The sequence below is a fragment of the Megascapheus bottae genome, chromosome 17 (assembly GCF_031878675.1).
Source record: "Megascapheus bottae isolate mThoBot1 chromosome 17, mThoBot2.hap1, whole genome shotgun sequence".
NCBI classification, from domain to species: domain Eukaryota; kingdom Metazoa; phylum Chordata; class Mammalia; order Rodentia; family Geomyidae; genus Megascapheus; species Megascapheus bottae.
This window is the reverse complement of record NC_143525.1, coordinates 17,283,322-17,310,178: the sequence shown is the minus strand read 5'-3', so window position 1 is coordinate 17,310,178 and position 26,857 is coordinate 17,283,322. Positions and strand designations below refer to the sequence as shown.

Sequence of the window (26,857 nt, the reverse complement as noted above, 5' to 3'; positions counted from 1 at the left end):
CTTTTTATTGATTTAAATTAACTTGTATGCAGATTCTATTACTTAATTTATTTTATTATACATTATTTTCTTATCAATTTATTATTTTTCTTTCAGCTAGTGGGAAGGTACAGCTCGAGAACTTGGTGGAAGCTGTGAAATCTATTACAGGTTAGTTTCACTAAAACTAGTGTCTTTACTTTTATATTAAATTCAATTTTTGCACAATACTATTTTTATTACACTTTTTAGCTTGTTCCTTTTCTTCTATATGGATATTTCTCTGAAGCTGTAGTTTAGAATGTCCTTATTTTAGCATTGTTTCAGTGCATTATTTCTGTGTGTCTGGGATATATGCTAATAAGTCATTATTACTAAGTTTGAAATTAAGAACTAAATTAGAACTGCAAGTTATTCAGCTGAATTTCATAAAGATTCTCTTAATAATACAACATGTGTTGGTGGGCAGAGTAGATAAAATCCTGATAAAATATACGAATCTTCGACCTACAAGTTCCTAATTTACTTCATGTAAAAGGAATATTTTATTTATTATTATACTAAAAATAGAAGGAATGTATTTCAAGTACAATGATAATTGGTAGCAATCACTGTATGCATTATACATATGCATTTATAATTCTTGTAACTGAATCCACATCAACATGTTTTTGAACATAGAAGACCTTTATACTCATGTTTTATTATATTAAAGGAGAAGAAGTTGATGTCACTGATGTAAAAAATGTTCTGGAAAATATGGGAGTAACTCTCACAGATCAGAAATATGAAGAGCTGCTAAAAAGCCTACCCATTGATGGTAAGTGACCTCTTAAAACATTAATATGGGGCCGGGAGTTTGGCCTACTGGTCGAGTGCTTGCCTAGCATGCACGAAGACCAGGGTTCAATTCCTCAGTACCACATATATAGGAAAAAAAAACTGTAAGTGGTGCTGTGGCTCAGGTGGTAGAGCTCTAGCCTTGAGAAAGCCTAAGGACAGTGTTCAGGTCCTGAGATCCAGCCCCAGGACTGGCAAAAAAAAATTTGTTTTAAAAATTAATATGATCTTAAAGACATTGTATGTTTTTTTTTCTCTCACTAAAGGCCAGATCCCCACCACTTTGAATCATACAGCTACTTCCAGTCTTCTGGCGATTTACTGGAGATAAGAGTCTCTGAGTCTTTTCTCCCTGTGCTGGCTTTGAATCATGACCTACAAATCTGAGTTTCCTGAGTCTCAGATTATAGGCATGAGGTGCTGCTGCCAGGCCACACTGTACACTTTTATTACATTTGTATGAATGTTTACAAAGTATTTTAAATGATAACCAAAGAAATGCTTTAAAGTCATTTAGAATGATTTCTCTCATGCTAATGTAATTACAGGTGGACAGACAGAATATATAGACTCCAATTTGTTAATGTGAAACACGTGAGACCTTATGATTGCATCTGTGGCTGAGAAAGGAAGAAAAGGATAACAATATGAAGACTAGATTAAAAATATACTGAAGGGCTGAAGCATGGCCTACTGGTAGAATGTTTGCCTAGCAGGCACAAAGCCCTGGATTTGATTCTTTGGCATCACATAATCAGGAAAAGCTGGAAATATGCTGTAGCTCAAGTGGTAGACAGCTAGCCTTGATTAAGCTCAAGGGAAGTGCCCAGGTCCTGAGTTCAAGCTTTAGGACTGGCAAAAAAACAAATAGTCAACTATGGTATGAGGGAAATTTATATTTATTTAAATGTAAATAAATATAACATAATTTTAAAGACAAGGGTAACAAAAATATCACCTTAAAGAGTGACAACTACTTATAATAATTACTTATAACTACTTATGTTAATCAGTTTTTAAAGTTTTGAAGTCAACCTATGCAAAAAGTTAGTGACACCTCCATCCATATCCACCTCAAACAAAGAAGTTTGGCATGAAGGTATGTTCCTGTCATCTTAGCTATACAGGAGGCGCCAGATAGAATGATTATGGTCTAAAGTCAGTCTTGGACCATAACACTGTCTAAAGAATAACTAAACAATAAAAAAATCTAGGGTGGTAGTTGGAGTGTGGCTTAAGTGACAGTAATTTCCTAATTGACATGATGGCCTAAGTTCAAACCTAGTATTAGAAAAACAGATATTTCTAATGATAGAAGACTGTTAACCGTTGAAGCTGTGGATTTAGTATACACTTCTACTTTTGTATACATTTGAAATGTTTCATAATGAAAACATAGCAGATTTTTTTAAGGAATTGTATTAGAGAGATTAGTTTAGTTTGGCAATTAGCTGTTACTTACTAGCAACAAAACCTGCCATTTGGATTAGAGAATACCTTTTGAAGACCAAGAGTCCATTAGGTAGGAATTCTCTAAGTTTAAATTATTTTATGAAAGAGCAGAAAAAGGAAATTAGAACTCATAGACAAATTTGAAAATGAAGGTTGTTGTTAAAACATTGTAGATAGATTACTAACAAAAATGCCTTAAGATGCCAACAATTGAATTAAACAGATACATTGAAAATATTTCATTTTAGGGGCTGGGAGATTGGCCTAGTGGTTAAAGTGCTTGCCTAGCATGCACAGACTCGGGTTCGATTCCTTGGTACCACATACATACAAAAAAAAAAAAAAAAACGGAAGTGGTGCTGAGGCTCAAGTGGTAGAGCTCTAGCCTTGAGAAAGTCCAAGGCCAGTGCTCAGGCCCTGAGCCCAAGCCCAGGACTGGCAAAAAAAAAAAAAAAAAAGAAAATATTTCATTTTAATCTAAAAAATAAGTTGAATATTTTTTTCAGTCCTGGGGCTTGAACTCAAGGCCTGAGAACTGTTCTTGAGCTTTCTCAAGGCTAATGCTCTACTACTTGAGCCACAACACCACTTCTGGCTTTTTCTATTTGTGTGGTAACAAGAACTCGAACTCATGCGTACTTGGCAAGCATTTTAAACTAGGCCAAATTCCTTGCCACAAGTTAAATTTTTTGCTGGGAAAAGTTACAAATCTTCTAAACTTTTGCTACCTTGGTAAACTTTCACATGGCTCACTGGTATGTGATCTGGCTTATGTTTCTGCAGAAAATGGAAAACTCTACCAGAATAGGCTGATGGATAGTTTGAAGTCCCTTAATGGTAAGTGGAAAGCATAATAAAAAATTCATATAAATATATAAAACAAACATATTATTTATTAAATATTAAGTTGTATATATTATCAATTCGTCCAAGATTTGACAGCAATTGTATCTTCTTGTACAGAGAAGTTTGAACCAAATTATCTCCATATTAAAATTTATTTTGCCAATCTTGGTACTTGAACTCAGGGCCTGAGCACTGTCATTGGGCTTTCTCAAGGCTAGAGCTCTACCTCTTGAGCCACAACACCACTTCTAGCTTTTTCTGTATATGTAGAACCAAGGAATTGAACCCGGGCCTTCGTGCATGCTAGGCAAGCACTCTACCAGTAGACCATGCTTCAGCCCTTCAGTATGTTTTTATGGAGGGCCACATTCCCGGTCCTCCATATTAAATTAATTTTTTTCTATTTGGCAAAATAGAAAATAAAGCCTATCTAAAGCAGAGAAAGCAAAGAGAAATGAGGCAGGCTAGTCAAAGGGCTTGAAACAATAAATACTATAAAATAAGCAATACTAAACCTATCTACTAATGAGAAGATTAAATTAGTTCTCATATATATGAGCTGTTAAAGAGGACTCAGCCTATTTTAAACTTAGTGGTTTGTAAATTTATCACCACAATCCAACTGTGGAACATTCAGTTTTAAGTCCATTTCCCCCTCTTTGTAGTTGGTTCCTAGACATTCCCACTGAAATTGATAACCTTAATATGTAGAAATTGAGAGCATTGGATCTTCAGTGTTATTCATATTTTTGTTGTTTTTTCCAGGAGAGCTTGCCAATGTTAAGAAAATTGATTCGGTATACTCAGTTGGCTAATTTTGACTTACACATTTTTCGTCTAATTTATGCTTTAACAAATCTCATGCTGTACTTTATCTCACCTCAATTAAACTAAATGACTAAAATTATGTATTTTAGTAAACAATGTGATGAGAATATGATTGATATTAACTCTAGTAGTATTCAAGTTGCCAGTATCAAGCAATTAACCAACTAAAGTTTTATTAAGGATCTAAATATTAATATTTCTAAGATTATATAATTTTTAAGACTCTCCTCTAGTATTGATCTATTCTTCTATAATTATATATTTCTATTGTTTCCATTATTCTAATTTTCTAAATAACCTTGACAGCAAAGTTACTCCTCTGTTGTAGTCTATGCATATAATCCATCTATCACCAAGACATTATTCCTTTTATGAAATTAAACAACTATGCTCCATTATGGATACTACACCATACTGTGTGGCCCTTCCTTCCATCTCAGGATGCAATAGAATACAGTTGAGGAGGTTGTCATTATTTGAAATATTTTAATTTCTTTGTTAATGTTGAAATATCTAAATAAACCATTGACCTGCAGAGGGAGCAAGCAGACAAACATATGCAATGACATGCTCACCCTAAGATCAAAAGTTTGCTGTTTGGGCAGATCTCATTGAAATGGTCCAGTGATGTGGATGTGGCTACAATTTGGGTCAAGATTCCCCATGAGGTCATCTCTATTTTAGGTTTGGAAATCCCATTTCTAAATCTATCAACTAATCAGTAAATCTAACCCACCTTGAAGACATCAGTAGACCACAACAGGATGAAAATGAACTCATGCACTACTATAGAATGTTCCAGTGGCTGAAGACTAGGGGCCTGTACACTTTGTGTCATACACAGGATGGGAGATTGATGGGAGAGCACATAAATAAAAATATGTCATGGTGGTAGTTAGTACTGCTAACTGAGCAAATCACTCCACACATCCTGACTGTCACAGATAGAAAAACTGCAACAGCTACATGCCTCCAGCTCCTCTCTTCCCACTCCTTGAACTTTGGCAGAAAGCTGATTTGAGTTCAGTAATATAATGGACTCATGGTATGTAAACACCCAGTACCAGTCACAGGACCACAATGGACTTCATATACAGAGCCTTCCTATGCCAAGCTTAATGGTTGCAGCAGGTGGAACATAGACAGAAAGGAAGTGGCAGTCTTAAAGTCAGACTTGGTCTGAGGAGTTCAGATGAGCAAAGCTTGTTTGGCTTCATCTTTGTAGGTAGGTCACACCTTGAGACACACCATGAGCTGGACACATCTGAATTCAGTCTTCTGTTATTTATGTCCTTCTAATGTTGATGTTTGAATGCATGGGTAAATGCAGAGAAAGTTCATTTCGTGAGGTTTCTGACTTCAGATGTTTTAACATCAAGACAAAAAAATAATGTTAAATAAACTTTTTTTAATTCACTCATGGAAAAGGGAATAAAGTTAAAAATGTTTCACTGGGAGCCAGGAGTTTGGCCAGGAGCCTGCCTGGGAGCTTGCCTAGTATGCACGAAGACCAGGGTTCAATTCCTCTGTACCACATACCTACAAAAAGCTGGAAGTAGTGCTGTGGCTCAAGTGGTAGAGCTCTAGCCTTGAGGAAAGCCCAAGGACAGTGCTCAGGCCCTGAGTTCAGTCGCCAGGACTGGCAAAAAAGAAAGTTTCACTGGGTCCCAAACTGAGGTTTCTTATTTTCCTAAGATGTAGATGCATATATTTTAATATACATATTGTATACATACATACGTTCAATAAAATTAATGTATTATTGTAGGTTATATGATTGGTTTAAAATAATTATTCTAATATTATATGATATAATTATATATTCTACAACATCATAAGATAAATAATGTTATATTGGCTATATTAAAATTATGTGATATATGATTTATTAACATATTATAACATACATGTAATCTGAAGTAAAACAATAAAAATGGCTTCCTGCATATTAAGGTAATAAGTAAGTATTTTGTTCACACTTTGTTTGCAACTTTCCTTTAGCCTAACTGCATATATTTCTTGTAAAATAAAGAAAATGTGAGTTTGCCAACTACATAGTTGTGGTGGGCCCTACTTTGCTCCCTGACAGGGCAGACAATGCACACTACACTGATGAGCACATTTACTTTGTATTTTCCTTTGTGGACTGGGCCAGGGATGAGCACCACAGCAAATTCCACACAGAGAGTGGAGAAATCCTGAGCATCTCATTCAACTGCTTTTCTTTTGACCAAGGGCTTGCCTCTCTGCAAGCCCATTTATCTTCTGGTCCTGCTATCATCTTTCCCCAAGGTAGAGAACGCTCCCTGCTATTCCTCCCATACACCTAAGGATGCTAAAGGTGTCTCACAAAAACCATCCCCAAGGAATTGCACTCTCTGAGGCTTCCTGAATTCTTCTGAGACTTCTGCAGAAGTCTCTTGACTGAATGTCCTTCAAACTACACAAACTGTCCTCTGTGACTTCACAAGATATAGTAGTCACATTCTACAATTGAAATTGGTTGTATACTGATATTTTCTTATCTTTTAAAAGGGAAAAAGATTAGTGCTGGAGATATCATAAAAGTTCTGGGAGACATGGGGATCGAACTCAGTGAGAAAGAACTCAAGAAGCTACTCCAAGTACTGCCTATGGATGGTGAGCCATACAGATCCTAATGTAGCCTCTCCAAGAAGCTTGGAGGTTAGGATTATTTTAAGAAATTCTGTAAAGTCACCTTGTTCACTATTTTCTCCTGGAACATGCTTAAAATGATTAAGAACAGATACTTTGTCTCTCATACAGATTTGATTCATCACCAAGTTCCTCTACTATGAATTTTGCCATCAGGCGCCCATGTAGAAATCTTATTCAGGTTGTTGAGGCCTACTGAAATAGAAATAAACTAAGGAGGTTGAGGCACACTGAAATAAAGAAAATCAGTCAGGATTGTTTCTGTATAATCTTCTCAGAAGTTTCTCCACTCTGCACATTTTTGTCACTAAGAGACTTTATTTTTTAATATTATATATTATGGGAAGTTAGGGAAGATTTCTCAGGGAAAGCATTAAAACCTGTCCCACTGGAATTACTCTGTGACCCAATAATTATGTGACTATCTTCTTTTTTTCCCTTTCAACATAAACAATGTGTTTTCTCATAGATGCTGGAAAAGTGTCTGAAAATAAATTGTTGCATGGTGTGGAGTCTATAAAAGGTAAAGAAGAACTATGGTTATTAGAAAAAGACTTGTAAAAAATCAACCATGCAGCTGTTTTTTAATTTTGTGTATATTAGGATAGCTACATTTCTGACCTCATTAAACTGATTGATTGGACCATAATTTAATGTAATCATTCAGGTTCTATCATTGCAAGAAGTTTAGAAGTTTATTCTTTCTGGAATACTTTTAAGTAATGCCCCCAAAGAATAATTTAAAATCTAATTATATGTAAAATATTATGTTGGGAGTATTATCTGGGGATTACCAAAAACCTATTTGAGATTATCTCTATTATAGTTTTGTTTCATTAATGATCTTGTAGTTCTTTTCACTAATGCATCATTTCCTTGTTACCCTTTCACACACAAAATGAAAATAGAAAAGGTGTGGTGGTATAGCCACGTTGCTTTTTATTTCTACCTACTTTCATATCAAACCTTCACATAAGAATCACATTCTGGCCAGGAGTTTGACCTAGTGGTAGAGTGCTTGCCTAGCATGCACAAAGATCCGGGTTCAATACCTCGTGTATATAGAAATAAGCCGAAGTAGTGCTGAGGCTCAAGTGGTAGAGCTCTGGCCTTGAGAAAGTCCAAGGATAGTGCTCAAGCCTGAGCTCAAGCCCCGGACTGGCAAAAAAAAAAAAAAAAAAAGAATCACATTCTGCTTCCTGTTAAATGACGAGAAGTCTTTACAGGTGCCTGTCAACTTCTTCACATTCCTGACTCCCAGAATAGTGACAATTAGCAAGAGTTTTTGCAAAAACTTGTGGTTGAATATATTGTCAACAATATTGACATAACACAACTTACCATTTTAATTCATTTTTAGGAATAGCAATAAAGCAGAACACTAACAACCAAATCTTGAACTGGTTGGCATGACCTTCTTTCAGATAAAGACCTGTCAAGTTTTCCTCCTTATTTGTCACGAAGACTGATTTATAATACCATAAAACTTCAAACAATCATGGCCCTTTGAGCAACTCTTCAACTTCAGAACTTTTTATCTAAATTGTTCTTGACATTATAGGTGATTTGCTGAGTATTGCTAGCAAATGCCTGGTCAATGATGCAAATAAACTGTATATTTATAATTTTAATGATATTAAAATGCATGTAAGTATAAGTTTTAGCCTAAAGATATCATTATGTGAAAATCATGAACTATTTTTCTCATTTTGTTTATCTGTTTTGTTTCCTAAGGAGGAATAGTTAAATCCCAAAACCTAGATACTGCTCTGGGAAAACTGGAGATTAACCTCAACAAAAAAGAACATGCAGACCTGATAAAAATTCTACCGTTCAATTGTGAGCATTGTAGATCCCAAGGGGCCTTAGAAAGGATTTGACATGGTAGCCTGTGTTTGGTAATGTAATATTATTACTTAGTAATATTTTGTATACAAAAATTATTATGCGTGGATAAGGTTGAAAACAATTTTAATAGCATACTAGTATTATTTTGGGAGTTAGAGAAAATATAGCAAAACTAATTTAACCAAGTTAATCTGAGCATTAAAATATCACAGTTTTCAGCATCTGAAGAAATTCAAGAGAGTGCCACCTTAGCAATAGGAACGGAGAGGCAAAGTGAAAACTCACATGATTTGCTCTATATAAGCATTTGCCTCATTTGGATAAGATCCCCTCTTATATCAATGGTGATTGTGATGGGCTTGAAGTTCAGTATCATCAGCTTAAAATTGTATTTAGTTAAAAGTATTATCTTCAAGCTACATTTTAGGTGCATGTGTAAGGATTCTGTATATAGAAATAACCTTATGTTAATGGTTGCCTGTTTGTTTAAATAAGAACAAGCTCAACTTTTGCTTTGAAACAAACTTCAGAATATGTTGTAATTCTATTAGAAATGTCCAAGGTGATAATTTTGTAGATGGTGAGCAATTTCTCCTCTCCATTCAGTGACAGAGGAATTTATATTCCTTCCAGTTTATAATCCTTCATAAGTCAATTTCGTTCCTTTATGTGCTGGGGCTTGAACTCAGGGCCTTGACACTGTCCTTGGGCTTTCTCATGTCTAGTGAGCTACCAATATAGCCACAGCACCACTTCAATTTTTTTCTGTGTATGTAGTGCCGAGGATTAGAACCCAGGGCTTTATGCATGCTAGGCAAGCACTCTACCACTAGGCCATAGTCTTGGTACTCTAATTAGTTCTGAAACCCACCTGATGGAATAGACAAAAAGTGAGTGTACTATATAGCACACAGAATTTCTTTTTTTCTTTTCTTTTTTTTTTTTTTGTCGTCATGGGACTTGAACTCTGGGCGCTGTCTCTGAGCTCTTCGGCTCAAGGATTACTCCCTAATCATTGAGGCACTGCACCAGTCCAGGTTTTCTAGTGCTTAATTGGAGATAAGAGTCTCAGGGTGTAGTGCCTCAGCTGGCTTTGAACCGCAATCCTCAGATCTCAGCCTCCTGAATAGCTAGTATTACATGTGTGAGTCCCCCAGCAGCACACAGAATTTCTGTAATCCTTTCTTTTGATGAGATATGCTTAGGTGAGCAAAGAAGTCCAGTTAGCTGGGTATTCCTCTGCATACAATCCTAATTATATAAGAAAGAGGGAAAATTGGTAAATACCTCAGTTTTTTGTGCCAGTTCTTATTCTAGCTAGTAAATTATTTTTCTGGATTCTATTTGCTATAGTTGCTTTTTTCTTTTTCTGCCAATTTCTTAATTTTCTCATATGAAAGAGTAAGGCCTGTAAGAACAGGGCATATCTGTTGCAGAGATACATAATCATTTATTTTTCCCTTTTATGTTCTCTACATTGCTTAGAAAATAGTCAAGGTTACTTTCAAATTAGTAAACTCACATGGATAAATGACTTTCTGGGTAAATATCTTTTATGAATTTTTATTGATTTAAGTTGTGGACAGATTCTGCTCCTTAATTTTTTACAGTATTTTTATCATAATTATGATTTTTCTTTCAGCTAGTGGGAAGGTTCAGCTCTGTAACTTGCTGGAAGCTGTGAAATTTATTACAGGTTAGTTTCTGTAAATCTAGTGTCATTTTTTACTAAATTCAATTTTTTATAATACTATTATTTTTTTAATTTTTTATTTGCCAGATAGAAGGTACATTAATTCACATATATTGATACCCTTTCACATGTCTTGGTCCCCATTACCCACCCCTCTCCCCCCCTTGGTTTTCCCCCCTTCCCTATCCAATTTCAAATAACCAGATACAAATAAATCCAATATATCAGATAACAAAGTGAGATACTGTAACCATATGCGATAACCAAGGGACAGCAAAAGAGATGAGAGATAACATAGTACATTAAGGACAACAATCAATCATTATATGGCTTTTGTTTCAATATCCTGGAGGTCTTTTCAATTAGCTTCATACTATATGGCCTTATGTATCAAGGTTTTGCTGTATTGCAGATCTCTGCTAGTAGAGCCCAAGGTTTCTACTGATTATGACAAATGAGGGAAACCATTGAGCCTAAGTTCCTTTGAGTCTGGCTTACTTCACTTAATATGATTTTTTTCTAAGACTTTCCATTTCCTAACAAATGGGTCGATGTTGTTTTTTCTGACAGCAGCATAGAATTCCATTGTGTACAAATACCACAACTTGTTGATCCACTCATCAACTGGGGGACATCTAGGTTGGTTCCATATCTTTGCTATGGTGAATAATGCTGCAATGAACATTGTGGTAGTGGGTTTAGTATGCCCTAGTTTCTGGATGGTTGGGTAAATGCCAAGTAGTGGAATTGCTGGGTCATAGGGGAGCTCTATGTTTAGCCTTTTGAGGAACTGCCATACTGCTTTCCATAGTGGTTGAACGAGTTTGCACTCCCACCAACAGTGTAGTAGTGATCCCTCCTGGCCACATCCCCTCCAGCATCTGTTGTTATTTGTTTTTCTGATCCTGGCCATTCTAACTGGAGTGAGGTGGAATCTTAGAGTTGTTTTGATTTACATTTCTTTTATGACCAGAGATGTTGAGCATTTTATTATTTTAGTTTTTTCCATTTCTTTATATAAATATTTATCTGAAGCTGTAGTTAAGCATGTCCTCATTTTAGCACTGTTTCAGTACAAAATTTTGATAGCAAATATTGCTGTGAGTCTGGGATATATGCTAAAAAAGTCATCATTACTAAGTTTAAAGTGAGAACTTAAATTAGGACTACAAGTTATACATCTAAATTTTATAAAGATTAGATAGTAGATAAAATCTAGCAAAATATATGAATCATATATTTACAAGATCCTAATTCACTTCATGTAATGTGAGTCTTTTATCTAATATTATACCAAGAATAGAATGTATTTCAAGTATCAGTGTAATTGTGAGCAATCATTGTATTAGTGCACATATGCATTTCTAGTTTTTGTAATTGAAGACACATCAACATGTTTTTGGACTTAAAAAATCTTTATACTGGCGGCGGCGGCGGCGGAGGATGGAGGCGGTGGTGTTCGTCTTCTCGCTCCTTGATTGTTGCGCGCTCATCTTCCTTTCCGTCTACTTCATAATTACATTGTCTGATTTAGAATGTGATTACATTAATGCTAGATCATGTTGCTCAAAATTAAACAAGTGGGTAACTCCAGAACTGATTGGTCACACCATTGTCACTGTGTTAATGCTTATTTCATTGCACTGGTTCATCTTCCTTCTCAATTTACCTGTTGCTACTTGGAACATCTATCGGTTCATTATGGTGCCAAGTGGTAACATGGGAGTGTTTGACCCAACAGAAATACACAACCAAGGGCAGTTGAAGTCACATATGAAAGAAGCAATGATCAAGCTTGGTTTCCACTTGCTGTTTCTTCATGTATCTTTATAGTATGATTTTGGCTTTGATAAATGACTGAGGCTGGAGAAACTACTGTTGAAGTCAACCTACACCACAGTGTACAGTTGAGGAGCTAGTCTACTTAAATCATCTTTAGAACCATAACCACAGCAGTATATATTTTTGTCTTTGGAGAACAACAAAAAATTATTTTTTGCTGTATTTTTTACCATATAAAATATTTGAAAAACAAATTGAGTTTTTTTAAATAAATTCCTGGTTCTCAACTTTAATCTGAATCCCAGCATATCATCTGTATATTGAAAAATGGTAATATGTGTGTAGCAGGCATGTGTGCTAACTTTGCATGCCAAAGAAATAAAGAACACATCTGAAAGGGACACTTAGTAGATGAGATAGGCTGTCTTCAAGTCTACCAAAAAGTCAGACCACAAAACAATACTGTTAATGTGCACAAAAGAAAGAAACCCTTTTTGCCTATGTTGTGGCAACTTTGTGTTACTGTAGTTTGAGATTTTATGTGACTGTTAGCAAGTGCTAACACAAGAATGTTAACAAAACGACCCATACACACATACACTCTGCAGTATTTGTGAAACTTAAGCCATTTGCCACAGGTACAATGTAATCCCTGCATATAGAAAGGAAAATAAAATTTTAAAAAAATGAAAAAATCTTTATACTAATGTATTATTTTCTTGAAGGAGAAGAAGTTGATTTCAATGATGTAAGAAATGTTCTGGAGAATATGGGAATAACTCTCACAGATCAGGAATATGAAGAGCTGCTAAAAAGCCTTCCAGTTAATGGTAAGTATTTCAAATAGTAATATGAAATTTTTTTGGTCAATCATGGGTCTTGAACTCTGGGGCTGTGCGCTGTCCCTGTGTTCTTTAGCTCAAGGATAATGCCCTACCGCTTGAGCAACACCACCCCTTTTGGTTTTCTGGCTGTTTAACTGGAGACAAGATTCTTATGGACATTCATGACCGGGCTGGCTAGAAACACCATTCTCAGATCTCAGCCTCCTAAGTAGGTAGGATTACAGGTGTGAGACATCAGCGGCTAGCTAGTAATATGATCTTAAAATCATCATTGTATATCCTTTTTTTCTTTTTCTCAGTCATGGGGCTTGAATGCCAGTCCTGGGCATTGTCCATGAGCTCTGCAGCATAGGGCTAGATCCCTACCACTATGATCCACAATGCCACTTCTGGTTTTCTGGTGGTTTGTTGGAGATCAGAGTCAAAGAAACAAAGTAAGCCAGACTCAAAGAAACAAAGGCTCCATGGTTTCCCTCATTTGCAATAAGTAGTACACATCCAGGATTATCCTAGCCAAGTACCACAGTAGCTCAGTAGCTCTGTGGATATGGCCTTGTAGGATGAGGATAAGCGAAATGAACTCCAGGATATGAAAACAAGAGGTTTATCTTTGTGATTGTTGTTTCTAATGTACTATGTGAAGCTACCTCTTTTTTTTCCTCTTATGGTTTATCTCGTGTTACTGTATCTGATTTTGGTAGCTGATATGTTGTATATATCTTAATTTGTTTATTTGAAATAAGGAAGGGAAGGGGAAAGCAAGATGATTTGGGGGGGTGAGGGGGGAGAAAAACATGGGAAGGGATATCAGTGTTCAAGAAGTAATGTATCCACTATCTGACTAGTGTAACTGACCCCTCTGTACATCACCCCGACAATAAAATACAATGTAATAATAATTTTAAAGAAATGGAGTGAGCTCTATACATAGGCCTGACAATAAAATACAATAATAATATTTTAAAGAAATGGAATGACCAAATTTCACCTTAAAAAGTGACCACTACTTATAATAATGACTTATAGCTACTTATAAAAATCAGTTTTGAAAGTCAACCCAGGCAAAAAAAGTTAATCATCTCAGACAAAGTTTGGCATGAAGGTTTGGGGGAGATTTAGGGGTGTGACTTAAGTGACAGAGTATTCATTAACATGATGCCCTAAGTTCAAACCCCAAAATGGAAAAAAAATTCTAATGGTAGATTAATGTTAACCATGGAAGCTGTGGATTTATGGGATTTCTATTATACTATTCTACATTTGCATACATTTGAAATGTTTCATAATGAAAACATATTACTAGATTTTTTAAGGAATTATATTAGAGAAATTGGTTTGGGCCAGGTACCAGTGGCTCATGACTATAATCCCAGCTACTCAGGAGGCTGAGATCTGAGAATCATGGCTCGAATCCAACCTGGGTACAAAAGTCTGTGAGACGCTTATCTCCAATTAACTACCAGAAAACCATAAGTGGCTTAAGTGGTAGAGCACTAGCCTTGAGCTAAAGAGATCAGGGAGAGCATCCAGAGTTCAGGCCCTATCAACAAGAAAATAAAATAAATTGGTTTGGTTTGGCAATCAGCTGCTACATAATAGTAAAACTTTTGTAGACCAAGATTCCATAAGGAAGGAATTCTCCAAGAATTTTATGAATTTTTTTACTCTTTTATGAAAGAGTAGAAAAAGAAAATTAGGAACTCATGATGAATTTGAAAATGAAGGTCAATGTTAACGCATTGTAGATAGATCACCAACAAAAATACCCTAAGATGCCAATAACTGAATAAAATAGGTACATTGAGAATATTTCACTTTTAAACTGAGGAACAAGTTTTTGTTCTGAGAAAAGTTACAAATATTCTATGTCTTAAATGAAGACTTTTGTTGCCTTGGTACACATCTACATGGCTCACTTGTATGTGATTTGCCTTATGTTTCTGCAGAAAATGGAAAACTGTACCAGAATAGGCTAATGGATAGTTTGAAGTTCCTTAATGGTAAGTGAAAAGCATAATGAAAAAAAAATCACATAAATCTAAGAAAAAAACATATAGTATTTATTATTGAGTTGTGAATATTACCAGTTCACCCAAGTTTCGATAGCAATTGTACAGAGAGATTTGAACCAAATTATCTACAATATTAATTTCTTTTGGACAATCATGGGGTTTGAACTCTGAGCCTGCGCTGTTTCTGAGCTCTGCAGCTAAAAGCTAGCAGTTTGAGCCACAGCACCACTTCTGGTTTTCTGGTGACTAATTGGTGATAAGAATCTCAAGGACTTTCATACGCAGGCTGGCTTTCTTTGATCCATGATCCTCAGATCTCAGCCTCCTGAGTAGCTAGGATTATAGGCATGAGCCATGAGCACCCAGTTCATATTAAATTTTTTTAAATTGTTTTCTGTTTGACAAAATAGAAAATAAAGTCTATCCCAAGTAGTGAAACCAAAGAGAAATGCCTCAGGCTAGTAAGGACTTGAAACAATCATATAAAATAAGCGAAACTGAACCTACCTAATAGAAGATTAAACTATTTCCCACTAATATGAGTTGTTGAAGAGTGACTCAGCCTATTTTAAACTTAGTGGTTTGTAAACCTGTCACCACAATCTACCTAAGGAACATTCCATTTTTAAGTCCATTTTTTTACCTCTTTCTAGCTGGATCCTAGACATTCCTTAATATGTAGAAATTGAGAGCATTTGGATCTTCAGTGTTACTCATGTTCTTGTTGTTCTTCCTAGGAGGGCTTGCCAATGTCAAGAAAATTGATTCCATTTTGGAAAACATGGGATGGAAGCTCACAAAAGAAGAAATTAAGGATCTAAGACACAATCTGCCCATTAATGGTAATAATTTGAAATAGTTTTAAGTAATATCAGCTACTTGTAATGCAGAGTTGGAAGGATAGTGTAAGGCTAGCATGGCAGGGAAAAGTTGGCCAGATGTCTTCTCTATTAGTAACCTTGACATAGTAGTGCATACCCGTCACCCTAGGGTCAATGGAGGAAGGCCATCAACAGGAAGATCTTCATTTCTTGCTGGCCCTCCGTAAAAATACAAAATTCTACTTAATAAAGTACAAAAGGGCTGGATGTGCAGATTAGTTTGGAGAGCACCTTTCTAGCAAATACAAGACCCTGAATTCAAATTTTAGTGATCTTCACACACACACACACATACATACACACACACACACATGCGCGAACACACACAATTTTAATTACTCAAGAAATTTGAGGATTTTTATACAAACATCAGTCAAGCTAAATGTTCACTGGGCAGAGGTAGGAGTTTTAAGTATAAAAGAAGGCAATGGGGGCTGGGAGTGTGGCCTAGTGGTAGAGTGCTTGCCTAGCATGCACGAAGACCCGGGTTCAATTCCTTGGTACCACATACTTAGAAAAAGCCAGAAGTGGTGCTGAGGCTCAAGTGGTAGAGTTCTAGACTTCAGAAAAATCCAAGGACAGTGCTCAGGCCCTGAGCTTAAGCCCAAAACTGACTAAAAACAAAAAACAAAAACAGCAACAACAAAAAAAAAACTAAAAGAAGGCAATGGATAACTAATTTTGTCTCATCATATTCATCAATTCATGATGCAATTCATTTCACTTGAAACCAGGACTGCCTTTTGTTCAGATTGTCTATAATACTGGGAAATGTTAGAAGAAAGAATAAACTAGTCGACAGGAGAGAGTGAAAAATCAAATTAAAAAAATATATGGAGCAGGGTATAGTGGCTCTCACCTGTAATCATACCTACTCAGGAGGCTGAGATCTGAGGATCTCAGTTCAAAGCCAGCTGGGCACTAAAGTCTGAGAGACTCTTTTTATTTTCAATCAAAGAATTTATTTTTTTATTGTAATTAGTAAAAGGGTTACATGATATTTGCCAGATAGAAGGTGCATTAATTCACATACATTGATACCTTTTCACATGTCTTGGTACTCATTACCCTCTCCCCAACACCCCTCACCTGTCTTGGTTCTCCCCCCTTCCCTATCAAATTTCAAATAACCAAATACAAATAAATTCAATATATCAGATAACAAAGTGAGATACTATAACAATATGAGATAACCAAGGGACAGTAAAGGAGATGAGAGACAACATAGTACATTAAGGACAACAATCATTTGTTATATGGCTTTTGTTTCAATATCCTGGAGGTCCTTTCAATTAGCTTCATACTATATGGCCTTATGTATCAAGATTTTGCTGTATTGCAGATCTCTGCTAGTAGAGCCCAAGGTTTCTACTGATTATGACGAATGAGGGAAACCATTGAGCCTAAGTTCCTTTGAGTCTGGCTTACTTCACTTAATATGATTTTTTCTAAGTCTTTCCATTTCCTAACAAATGGGGCAATGTCATTTCAATTAAAGAATTTATTAACATTGATTTTTACATCATATTTCAAATGACATGTTTAACAAACAGGTATTCAAGAAGGGAATCTCTGCATACAATCACTGGTACTTAGATTTTAGAACATAATCAAAATTAGGCTGAGGATTTGTATGTCATAGATATATAATAATCTATGTAATAAAACATGTCTATAGAGTCATAAGTTTTCATGACTATGTAGTTGTGTTTATATTTCCAATATCATGTCCATAGCATTGGGTATGCAAATAATGAGTCCTGGCTCTTGTACTGTTTGGATCTATTAGCCACATATTAAGGATACCATGTGCCTTTTGTTCCTTAGGTCTTGATTTGTCTCACTCAACATGATTCGCTCTAGATTCATCCACTTCCCTGCGAATACGATTATTTTATCTTGTCTGTTGGCTATGTAGAATTCCATTGTGTATATATACCACATTTTCTGTATCCATTCATCTGCAGTAGGGCATCTGGATTGTTTCCATTGCCTGGCTATTGTGAATAGTGCAGAGATAAACATAGCTGAGCAGGTGTCCTTATCATATCTTGGGTTATGATATTCAGGGTAGATGCCCAGAAGTAGTATGGCGGAATCATAGGGAAGGTCTATTTTCAATTCTTTAAGAAACCTCCACACTGCTTTCCAGAGTGGCTGAACTAGTTTACAATCCGATCAGCAATGCCATCATGGCCATTCTTGTTAGGGTAAGGTGGTATCTTAGGGTTGTTTTTATTTGTATTTCCTTTATGACCATGGATGATGAGCATTTTCTCATATGCTTTTCTGCCATTTTAATCTCTTCTTTTGATAAGTATCTCTTTAGTTCCCTTGCCCATTTAGTGAATGGTTTATTGGGTTTTGGGGGGGATTAGTTTCTTGAGTTTTCCTGTAGATACTGGATATTAAGCATTTGTCAGATGTATTATTGGTAAATATCTTTTCCCAGTTGGTTGGCTATCTCTCTACTTTTTCGACTATGTTTTTATCTGTGCCGAAACTTTTTATTTTTAGGTAGTCCTATTTATCAAGTCTCTCTCCAATCTGTTGTAACCCTGGGATTCTGTTCAGGAATCTTTTGCCTGTGCCTATGAGTTCCTATTCTAACATGTAGCAGTTTTATGGTTTTCAGGCTTACACTGAAGTCTTTGATCCACTTTGAGTTAATGCTTGTGCATTGCGAAAACCTAGGGTCAATTTTTAGTTTTTTGCATGTGGCTGCCCAGTTTTGCCAGCACCAATAGTTGAATAGACTGTGATTGTTCCACTGTATATCTTTGGCTCCTTTGTCAAATACAAGTTGCCTATAGCTATGTGGTTCTATTTCAGGATCTTCTATCCTGTTCCATTGATCTTCTGGCCTATTTTTGTGCCAATGCCATGCTGTTTTTGTTATTATAGCTCTATAGTAGAGTTTGAAGTCTGGTATTGTATTACCACCTGCATTGCTCTTTTTGCCTAGAAGTGTTTTGGCTATTCTAGGTCTTTTCTTGTTCCATATGAACCTTTGGATTGTATCTTCTATTTCAGTAAAGAATGTCTTTGAGATTTTGATGGGGATTGCGTTGAATTTGTATGTCAATTTTGGCAGTACAGCCATTTTCACTATATTGGTTCTCCCTAGCCATGAGCATGGGATGCCTTTCCATTTCCTAGTGTCCTCTTTAATTTTTTTCATTAGGCTTTTATAGTTTTCATTGAATAATTCCTTTACATCTTTGGTTAAGTATATTCTTAAGTATTTTATTCTTTTGGGGGCTATTGCGAATGGGATCATTTTCTTTATTTGGCCTTCTGTTTGTGTATTGTTGGTGTCCAAGAAGGCTACTGACTTCTGAAGGTTAATTTTATATCCTGCTACTTTGCTAAAGTAGTTTATTAATTCTAGGAGTTTGGGAGTGGAGTTTGTTGGGTCACTCAAGTAGAGGATCATGTCATCTGTGAATAGGGATAGTTTAATTTCTTCTTTCCCTATGTGGATCCCTTTGATGCCCTTTTCTTGCCTTATTGCTCTGGCTAAGGGTTCCAGCACTATATTGAAGAGAAGTGGAGAGAGTGGGCATCCCTCTCTAGTTCCTGATTTTAAGGTGAATGGTTCCAGTCTTTCACCACTTAGTATAATACTGGCTGTCATATATGGCTTTGATTATTTTAAGGAATATACCTCTCAGTCCTATTTTTTTAGTGCTTTCAACATGAATGGACGTTATATTTTGTCAAATGCCTTCTCCATGTCTGAATTTCTTGTATATCAGTTGTGATTGTTCCTATGGGGTCTCTAATCTTGTTTATTTGAGTCTCCCCTCTCTTTTTTTTTTGATTAATCTTGCCAGGGGTCTATCTATTTTGTTGACTCTTTCAAAGAACCAACTTTTTGATTCGTCAGTCTTGTGTATAGTGGATCTTATTTCAATCTCTGATATTTCTGATTTTATTTTTGTTATTTCTGTCCTTCTAGTTGTTTTAGAATTAACTTTTTCTTGCGCCTCTAGGTGTTTCAATTTCTTTTTATAGGTTATTTACATGCTCTTCTTCTGTCTTTTTAATATGTGTTCCTAGTGCGATAAATTTGCCCCTTAGAACTGCCTTTGCTGTGTCCCATAAGTTTCTTTGTGATGTCTCTTGACTGTCATTACATTCAAGGAAGTTTTTCTTTTCTGATCTGATCTGTTACCCAGGAGTTATTCAGAAGTGTGTTGTTCAGCTTCCAAGTGATTGAATGTTTTTTTGACTTTGACTGCATTGTTCAGAATTAGTCTGACTCCACTGTGGTCTGATAGAATGCATGGGATTATATCAGTCCTCTTGTATCTGCTTAAGTTTTCTGTATGAACTATTATATGATCTATTTTGGAGTGTGTTCCATGTGCTGCTGAGAAAAATGTAAAAAGTTTCACCATTAGATGGAAGACTCTGTGTACATCTGTTAAGGCCAGCTGGGCTATGGTGTCGTTTAAGTTGATGGTGTCTTTGCTTAACTTTTGTTGAGTTGACCTGTCATATTGGTATACTGAAGTCTCCCACTATGATTGTGTTTGAGTCTATCTTGTTCTGTAATTCTAAGAGAGTTTGCTTGACCTGTTTGGGTGCTCCCATGTTGAGGGAGTAAATGTTTATAGCTGTAATATTGAGGGTATGGATTGTACCCTTTACTAATATGTACTGGCCGTCTTTATCTTTATGTACTGATTTTACTGAGAAGTTAATTTTGTCGGAGATTAAGATTGCTACTCCTGCTTTTTTTTTTAATCTTGAAAAAGCATTTATTTCTCAGGCATACTGAGAAGGGGACACATTTAAAAAGCAGTTGACATTAATATCATGGAAACATATATATTCAATATATACTCCTGCTTTTTTGCATGGTGCATTGGAGTGGAAAATTCATTTCCATCCTTTCACTTGGAATCCGTTTCTGTCTTTGGCAGTGAGGTGGGTCTCTTGGAGGCAAAATATGGATAGGTCTTGTTTCTTAATCCAGTCTGCTGCTCTGTGTCTTTTGATTGGATTGTTCAGCCCGTTCACATTTAGGGAAATTATGGAGAAGTGGTCAGTGTCCATTGTCATTATTTTTACTTCTAAGTTTCTTTCTCTCTCTTTTTTCCCCTTTTGTGTTTAGTGATTTATAGGTAATTGCTTCTTGATAATTCTTGCTGTTCTACAATTTGTTCTTGATTATTTAATATTTTTTGTAATGCTGATTTAGTGTACATGTATTCATATAACTTCTCTTTGGAGTGAAATATTCTTGTTTCTCCCTCAAATGTAAATGCTAGTTTTGCTGGATATGTCAGTCTGGGTTGGCAGTTGTTGGTCTTCAGGACATGAATGATGTTTTTCCAAGCTTTTCTTGCATTTAGGGTTTGCGTGGAGAAGTCTGCAGTTATTCTAATTTTTTTTTCCCATTGTAGTATAGCTCTTTCTCTTTTTTTGCAGCATCTAAGCTCAGCTCCTTGGTATTCGGGTCTAGTGTTTTTACTATGATGTGTTGACAAGATCCTTCGAGGATCTTGCCTGTTTTGAGTCCTGAAACCTTAAATAAAGTATTTTCCCTTTTAAGGTTGGGGAAGTTTTCTGCTATGATTTTGGTGAATAAGGGTTGCATTCCTTTGTCCTGGAACTCCGCCCCTTCATCGATCCCTATTATATGAAGATTAGATTTCTTGGCTGCGTCTGCTGGGTCCTGGAGTTCTCTTTGGTGAATTCTGACTGTTTTCTCCAGACTGATGATTCTCTGTTCCAGCTCTTGAGTTTTAGCTTCCGTTCCTGGTGTCCTATTCTCCATCTCAATCAATCTGTTGCTTAATGACTCCATTTTTGCTTGAATTGTGGACACTGAGCTGCTCATGTCTGCTGAGAGGGTATTAATCTTTTCTGCCATTTCTCTTTTGAATTCAAGGCACTCCTTGGTAATTTCCTGCTTATATTCCTGGAATTGTTTTTGTAACTCTGCTTTAATCTCTTTAGTCATGTCCACAATCATCTCCTTGAATAGAGTCATGTTTCGTGTCTCTTCAGGTGTCATTTCTTGGGATGGTGACATCTCTCTCGTCCCTTCACTCTTGTTTCCTTTTGGGCTTTGTGTGGGACTTTGATTATTTATATATGTGTAATTCGTCATTGTGCTTTCTGAGGTATTGAGGACTGTTGTTGTAGCTCGCTCTGTGGTCGGTAGGTGGCGGTGTTTACTTGGATTGGGACCAGTGGTTCTGGGAATCTGTGTATACCTGTGGTTCTTGGCCAAATTGATTCCACTGCTGACTAGGTTAGAGTTTACAGTTTTTGCAGGTGTTCGTCCTGTTCCCAGAGGTTGTGTGCTGCTGCAGGGCTAGCTCTCAGCCCAACCAGTGGCCCCACAGTGGGCTGTAGGATGGAGTTACGAACTTTGATCTCAGCTAACCTGGCAGATGGATAGTTTGTCTGCCCTGTTTCCAGGGGCAGGGCCCAGCTGAGGGCCGGGGTTGGGGTGTTTCTGGGAGTTCTCAGCTAAACCAGCCCAACTGGTTTCCACCCTGTTCCCAGGGGCGGGGCCCAGCTGATTACATGGGCTCCAAGGGCAGAGCCATGCCTTTCTGGATCTCAGAGGACAAGCTAGGCCCCTGCTGATCTGTTGGGGGAAGTGACAGGATTCTGAATTCCTTGCCCTCTTGTACTTGCCAGTCTTTCTTGGGCGGGGTGGAGGAGTCTGGGTTAAGTTCTGTAGCTCGCCACCAGCTCTGCTTTCCCGATAAGTTTGGGGGAACCCGCTGGACTAGTTACTGACAGGGTTTGGCTGTGAGCTGCTCTGCAGTGTTGGAGGGTCGTTTGTCTCCCCTCTGGTCTCCACTGCCATCTGTGCTGTCCGTGCTCAGTCTGTGTGGGTTCCTGCGTCTGGATTCTGCTGCTTGCTGGCATTGCTGGAGGTCAGGGCTTCCCAGCCCGGCGCCGGTGGGGAGGGGTGGGGGAGGGATCCTCGTGTTTCAGATTCTTTGAGAACGTTAGATATAAGCTTTACCTGGATTTCTTTTCCAGCTTGTGTACTTCTCCATTGCTTCTTGAATTTGTAGTTGTGGGTTTCTTAAGGTAGTTGGCTCGTGGGATTCCCTGATTCTCTCTTTTTGTGGGAGAGAGCTAGGCTGGGTCCCTATTGTCTTGGTGCCATCTTCCCCTCACCTTGAGAGACTCTTTTTTTTTTTTAATTTTTTTTTTTTTTGCCAGTCCTGGGCTTGAACTCAGGGCCTGGGCTAGAGCTCTTCCACTTGAGCCTTAGCACCACTTCTGGCTTTTTTTTTCTATGTATGTGGTACCGAGGAATCGAACCCAGGTCCTTGTGCATGCTAGGCAAGCACTTTAGCCACTAGGCCAAACTCCCGGCCCCGAGAGACCCTTTTAAAAAAAAAATATGCTTGTCTAGCATGCTCGAAGACCTGGGTTTGATTCCTTGGTAACACATACGCAGAAAAAAGCTAGAAGTTGTGGCTCTAGTGGTAGAACTCTAGACCTGACAGTGCTCATGCCCTGAGTTCAAGCGAGTTACACTCGCTAGGTAGATACATTGTTTCTCACACATTGATACCCTTTTCATGTTTTTGTCCCTATTTCTTCCCCCACCCCTCCCAATCATCCTGTTTTCCCCCTTCCCTTAACTATTTTAAATAAACAAATAAACATATATACAATATACCAGGTAACAAAGTGAGACACAGTAACAATATGAGATTAACAAAAGGGCAAAAAAAGAGAAATAACAGTACATAAAGAACAATCACACAAGATAAAACCCTTATTTCCATATCCTAGAAATCCTTTCATTTAGTTTCATCCTATATGACCTTAGGTTTTGAACTATTGTAATCCTCTGTGTACTAATTATTACCAATGAGGGAAACCATTGAGCCTATGCTCCTTTGGGTCTGGCTTACTTCACTTAATATAATTTTTTCAAGTCTTTCCATGTCCTTACAAATGGGGCGATATCATTCTTTCTGATGGCAGTATAGAGTTCCATTGTGCATAAGTACCACATCTTCTTGATCCAATCATCTACCGAGGAGCATCTGGGTTGGTTCCATATCTTTGCTATGGTAAATAGTGCTGCAATGAACATCGTTGTTCGACTGGCTTTAGTATGTCCTTGTTTCTGGACATTTGAGTAAATGCCAAGGAGTGGAATTGCTGGGTCATAGGGGAGATCCATGTTTAGTCTTGTGAAGGACCACCATACTACTTTCCATAGTAGTTGAACGAGTTTATACTCCCACCAGCAGTATAATAGCAATCCCTCCTATCCACATTCCCTTCAGCATCTGTTATTAAGTTTCTTGATAATGGTCATTCTAACTGGAGTCAGGTGGAGTCTTAAAGTTGTTTTGATTTGTATTTCTTTTATGGCCAGAGATGTCAAGAGTTTCTTCATGTGTCTATAGGCCATTTTTATTTCCTTTTTGGAGAAGTCACTCTTTAAGTCTTTAGCCCACCTTTTAATGGGATGGTTGTTTCTTTGAAGATTTGTTTTGGAAAAATTCAATTTTTTTTACCTGTAGATATATTTTAGATATAAGGCCCTTGTTTGTTGTATGGCTAATGAAGATCTTCTCCCACTCTGTGGGCTTTCTATTTAACTTGCACCACCAAGTCTAAGAGTCTCTTATCTCCAATTAACCACTAGAAAATGGGAAGTGGCTCTGAGGCTCAAGGAGTAGGCATGGTAGCCTGGAGTTGAAGAGCTCAGGGACAATGCCCAGGCCCCAGAGGTCCAGCCCCATGATGACCAAAAAAAAGAAAAAAGAAAAAGAAAAAAAGAAATGTCTACTCCTATTGGTTAGGCAATTACCATTCTGCAAGAAAATATGAAAAGGAAAGAATGACCATCATTGGACACATTTGTTTGCTGAGAAGCCAAATATAACCTGGCACCTGTCTTCTGGTTGAGGGCAGTGATGGATTCAGGCCAGCACACATGATACATCCTTTTCATACAGCTACAAAATTCCTTTCTTTTGGGCCCTACTTTGTAACCCAAAAGTTGTATTCCTGGATTTCTAACTACTGCTGACTGAATTGGTAATAGTACTTAAGTTCACCAAATCACAAAGCAATTCCATCACAAAATGAGCACAACAGATGAGTAGCAACTTGGCAAAATTCCTTGCTCGTGATCATTTTGTTAATTTGCAATTTCTGTTCACTGTTGTGGACTGATTACTGTACCTTTGTGGAGGATATGAATTATTTTCAGAATATATTTCTGTGAAGGTATCCATTTCTTCCTGGCCATCTTTATTATTTTCATGATAGTTATTCCTTTATTATCTTTTAAAAGACATGGAAATATAAAACTATGTTTTACACAATAGATATATAGATATATATGCTATAAAGTTTTCTTTGGTTGTACTAGGTTTTGAACACATAGCCTTCCATTGATAGGCAGATGTGCCCCTACTTGAGATCTACTGCAGCCCTTTTTTGTTTTCCAATTTTTTAAATTGTTACTAAAGGTGAAGGGCAGAATGGTTACAGTTACATCAGTCAGATAATAAGTACTCTTCTTTTTGGTCAGTGTCATCCTTTCCCTTGCTTTCTCCCAGGTTTTCCCTCCCCTTCCTACCCACAATTTGTATAGGTCATTCTCAACATAATGTCTAGTGAGTGTCATTCCTTAATTTGTCCACCCTTTGTCCTTCCATCTCTGTGCCTCTCTTGCCATCCCAAAGACAGATAAAGATGAAAAGAAAACATGAACAGCAACAAAGAATAAAACCTCTTGTTTCCAGTTCCTAGAGTTCATTATGATAAATATTATATGGTTAGGCATTGGCACCTTTGTTTTCCTCCTCCAAGAATATCCTTCTTTGGTCTTATCTCATTGTGTATGAATGCCTAGAATTCCATATAAGTTATCATGTCCTAGTATATTTTAGATCTAACTTCTGCATACAAAAGAAAACATGTATCCTTTGTCTCTCTGAGCTTGGCTTACCTCACTGAACATGATTTCTTCTAGGTCCATCCATTTCCCTGCAATTTCTTTTTCAGATAAGAGCCTCCCATTTTTGGCTATCTGGTCTGGACTGATCCTCCTATCTACATTTACACAGCTACAATTACAGGCATCAAATTGCTACACCCATCTCATTAAGACCAGATCGAAGTTTCTGCCCAGTTGGCCACCAACCATGTTCCTCTTGATCTCTGCCTCCTAAGTAGCTAGGACTACATATGTGAACCATGTACCCAGCCCAAGTTGTTTTCATAGATGAAAAAATGACAAATTAACATAGGGGCTCTTCCCACATCACATCCCTTTGCCATTCCCTCGCAAGGCAATCACTACGCTGAATTCTGTAGCAATTTTAAAACCAATTGTTGATCATATATATGCATTCCTAAACATTATTTTAATACATTCTATTAACTTTATAAAAATATTTTCTTACATTTTGTGTCTAATCTACAATTTATTTTTTCAATATGAAATTCTGAAAAGTCATCAGTGCTGTATATGCCACAATAGTAATATTTCTTTGTTGTGCTATAATGTTTCATTGAATGAGTATACTACAACTTATTTATGTTTTCTAACATCAGTGGACATTTTGTTTCCAGTTTTTACTATCATGAAGATTTCTTCTTGGTAGTCTGGGCCTCTCAGTGCATGTCAAAGGATTTCTATAGGTTTATACCTAGAACTAAAGTCCGTGAAATTCTCAAGCCACAAAGATAAGGACAAACTAAAGTCTTGATGGAAATATTTCTATCAGATATTAATTTATATTGTTAAAACAATAATGTGTATGTACATGTTTTCCTTACTTTCATCAATCTAATGAGTATGAAATATTTTATTTGAATATTAGTTAATAGTTGGAGATATATTTTATTTTTTTTCATATATTTTTATTGTAATTAATAGAAGGGTTACATGATATTTGCCAGATAGATGATGCATTAATTCCCATACATTGATACCCTTTCACATGTCTTGGTCCCCATTTCCCTCCCCCCACCCCTACCCCTCATCTTGTTCTCCCCCATTCCCTATTCAATTTCAAATAACCAAATACAAATATATCTGATATATCAGGTAAGAAAGTGAAATACTGTAACAATATGAGATACCCAAGGGACAGCAAAAGAGATGAGAGATAACATAGTACCTTAAGAACAACAATCATTCATTATATGGCTTAT

The 26,857-nt window shown here is 36.8% G+C and overlaps 1 protein-coding gene and 1 pseudogene across 1 annotated transcript in view; both read left to right on the top strand.

Annotated features, from left to right (window-relative positions):
• Window positions 1-26,857, top strand: part of LOC150051202 (uncharacterized) — a 136,818-nt gene that overhangs the window by 23,748 nt on the left and 86,213 nt on the right. The window contains exons 11-19 of the mRNA XM_090351490.1: window positions 97-150; window positions 695-799; window positions 3,055-3,108; window positions 6,481-6,585; window positions 8,356-8,460; window positions 10,112-10,165; window positions 12,670-12,774; window positions 14,736-14,789; window positions 15,539-15,643. Of these exons, the coding sequence (XP_090207616.1) occupies window positions 97-150; window positions 695-799; window positions 3,055-3,108; window positions 6,481-6,585; window positions 8,356-8,460; window positions 10,112-10,165; window positions 12,670-12,774; window positions 14,736-14,789; window positions 15,539-15,643 (741 nt within the window). The remainder of the gene's footprint in view (window positions 1-96; window positions 151-694; window positions 800-3,054; window positions 3,109-6,480; window positions 6,586-8,355; window positions 8,461-10,111; window positions 10,166-12,669; window positions 12,775-14,735; window positions 14,790-15,538; window positions 15,644-26,857) is intronic.
• Window positions 11,592-12,197, top strand: LOC150051204 (protein cornichon homolog 4 pseudogene; annotated as a pseudogene).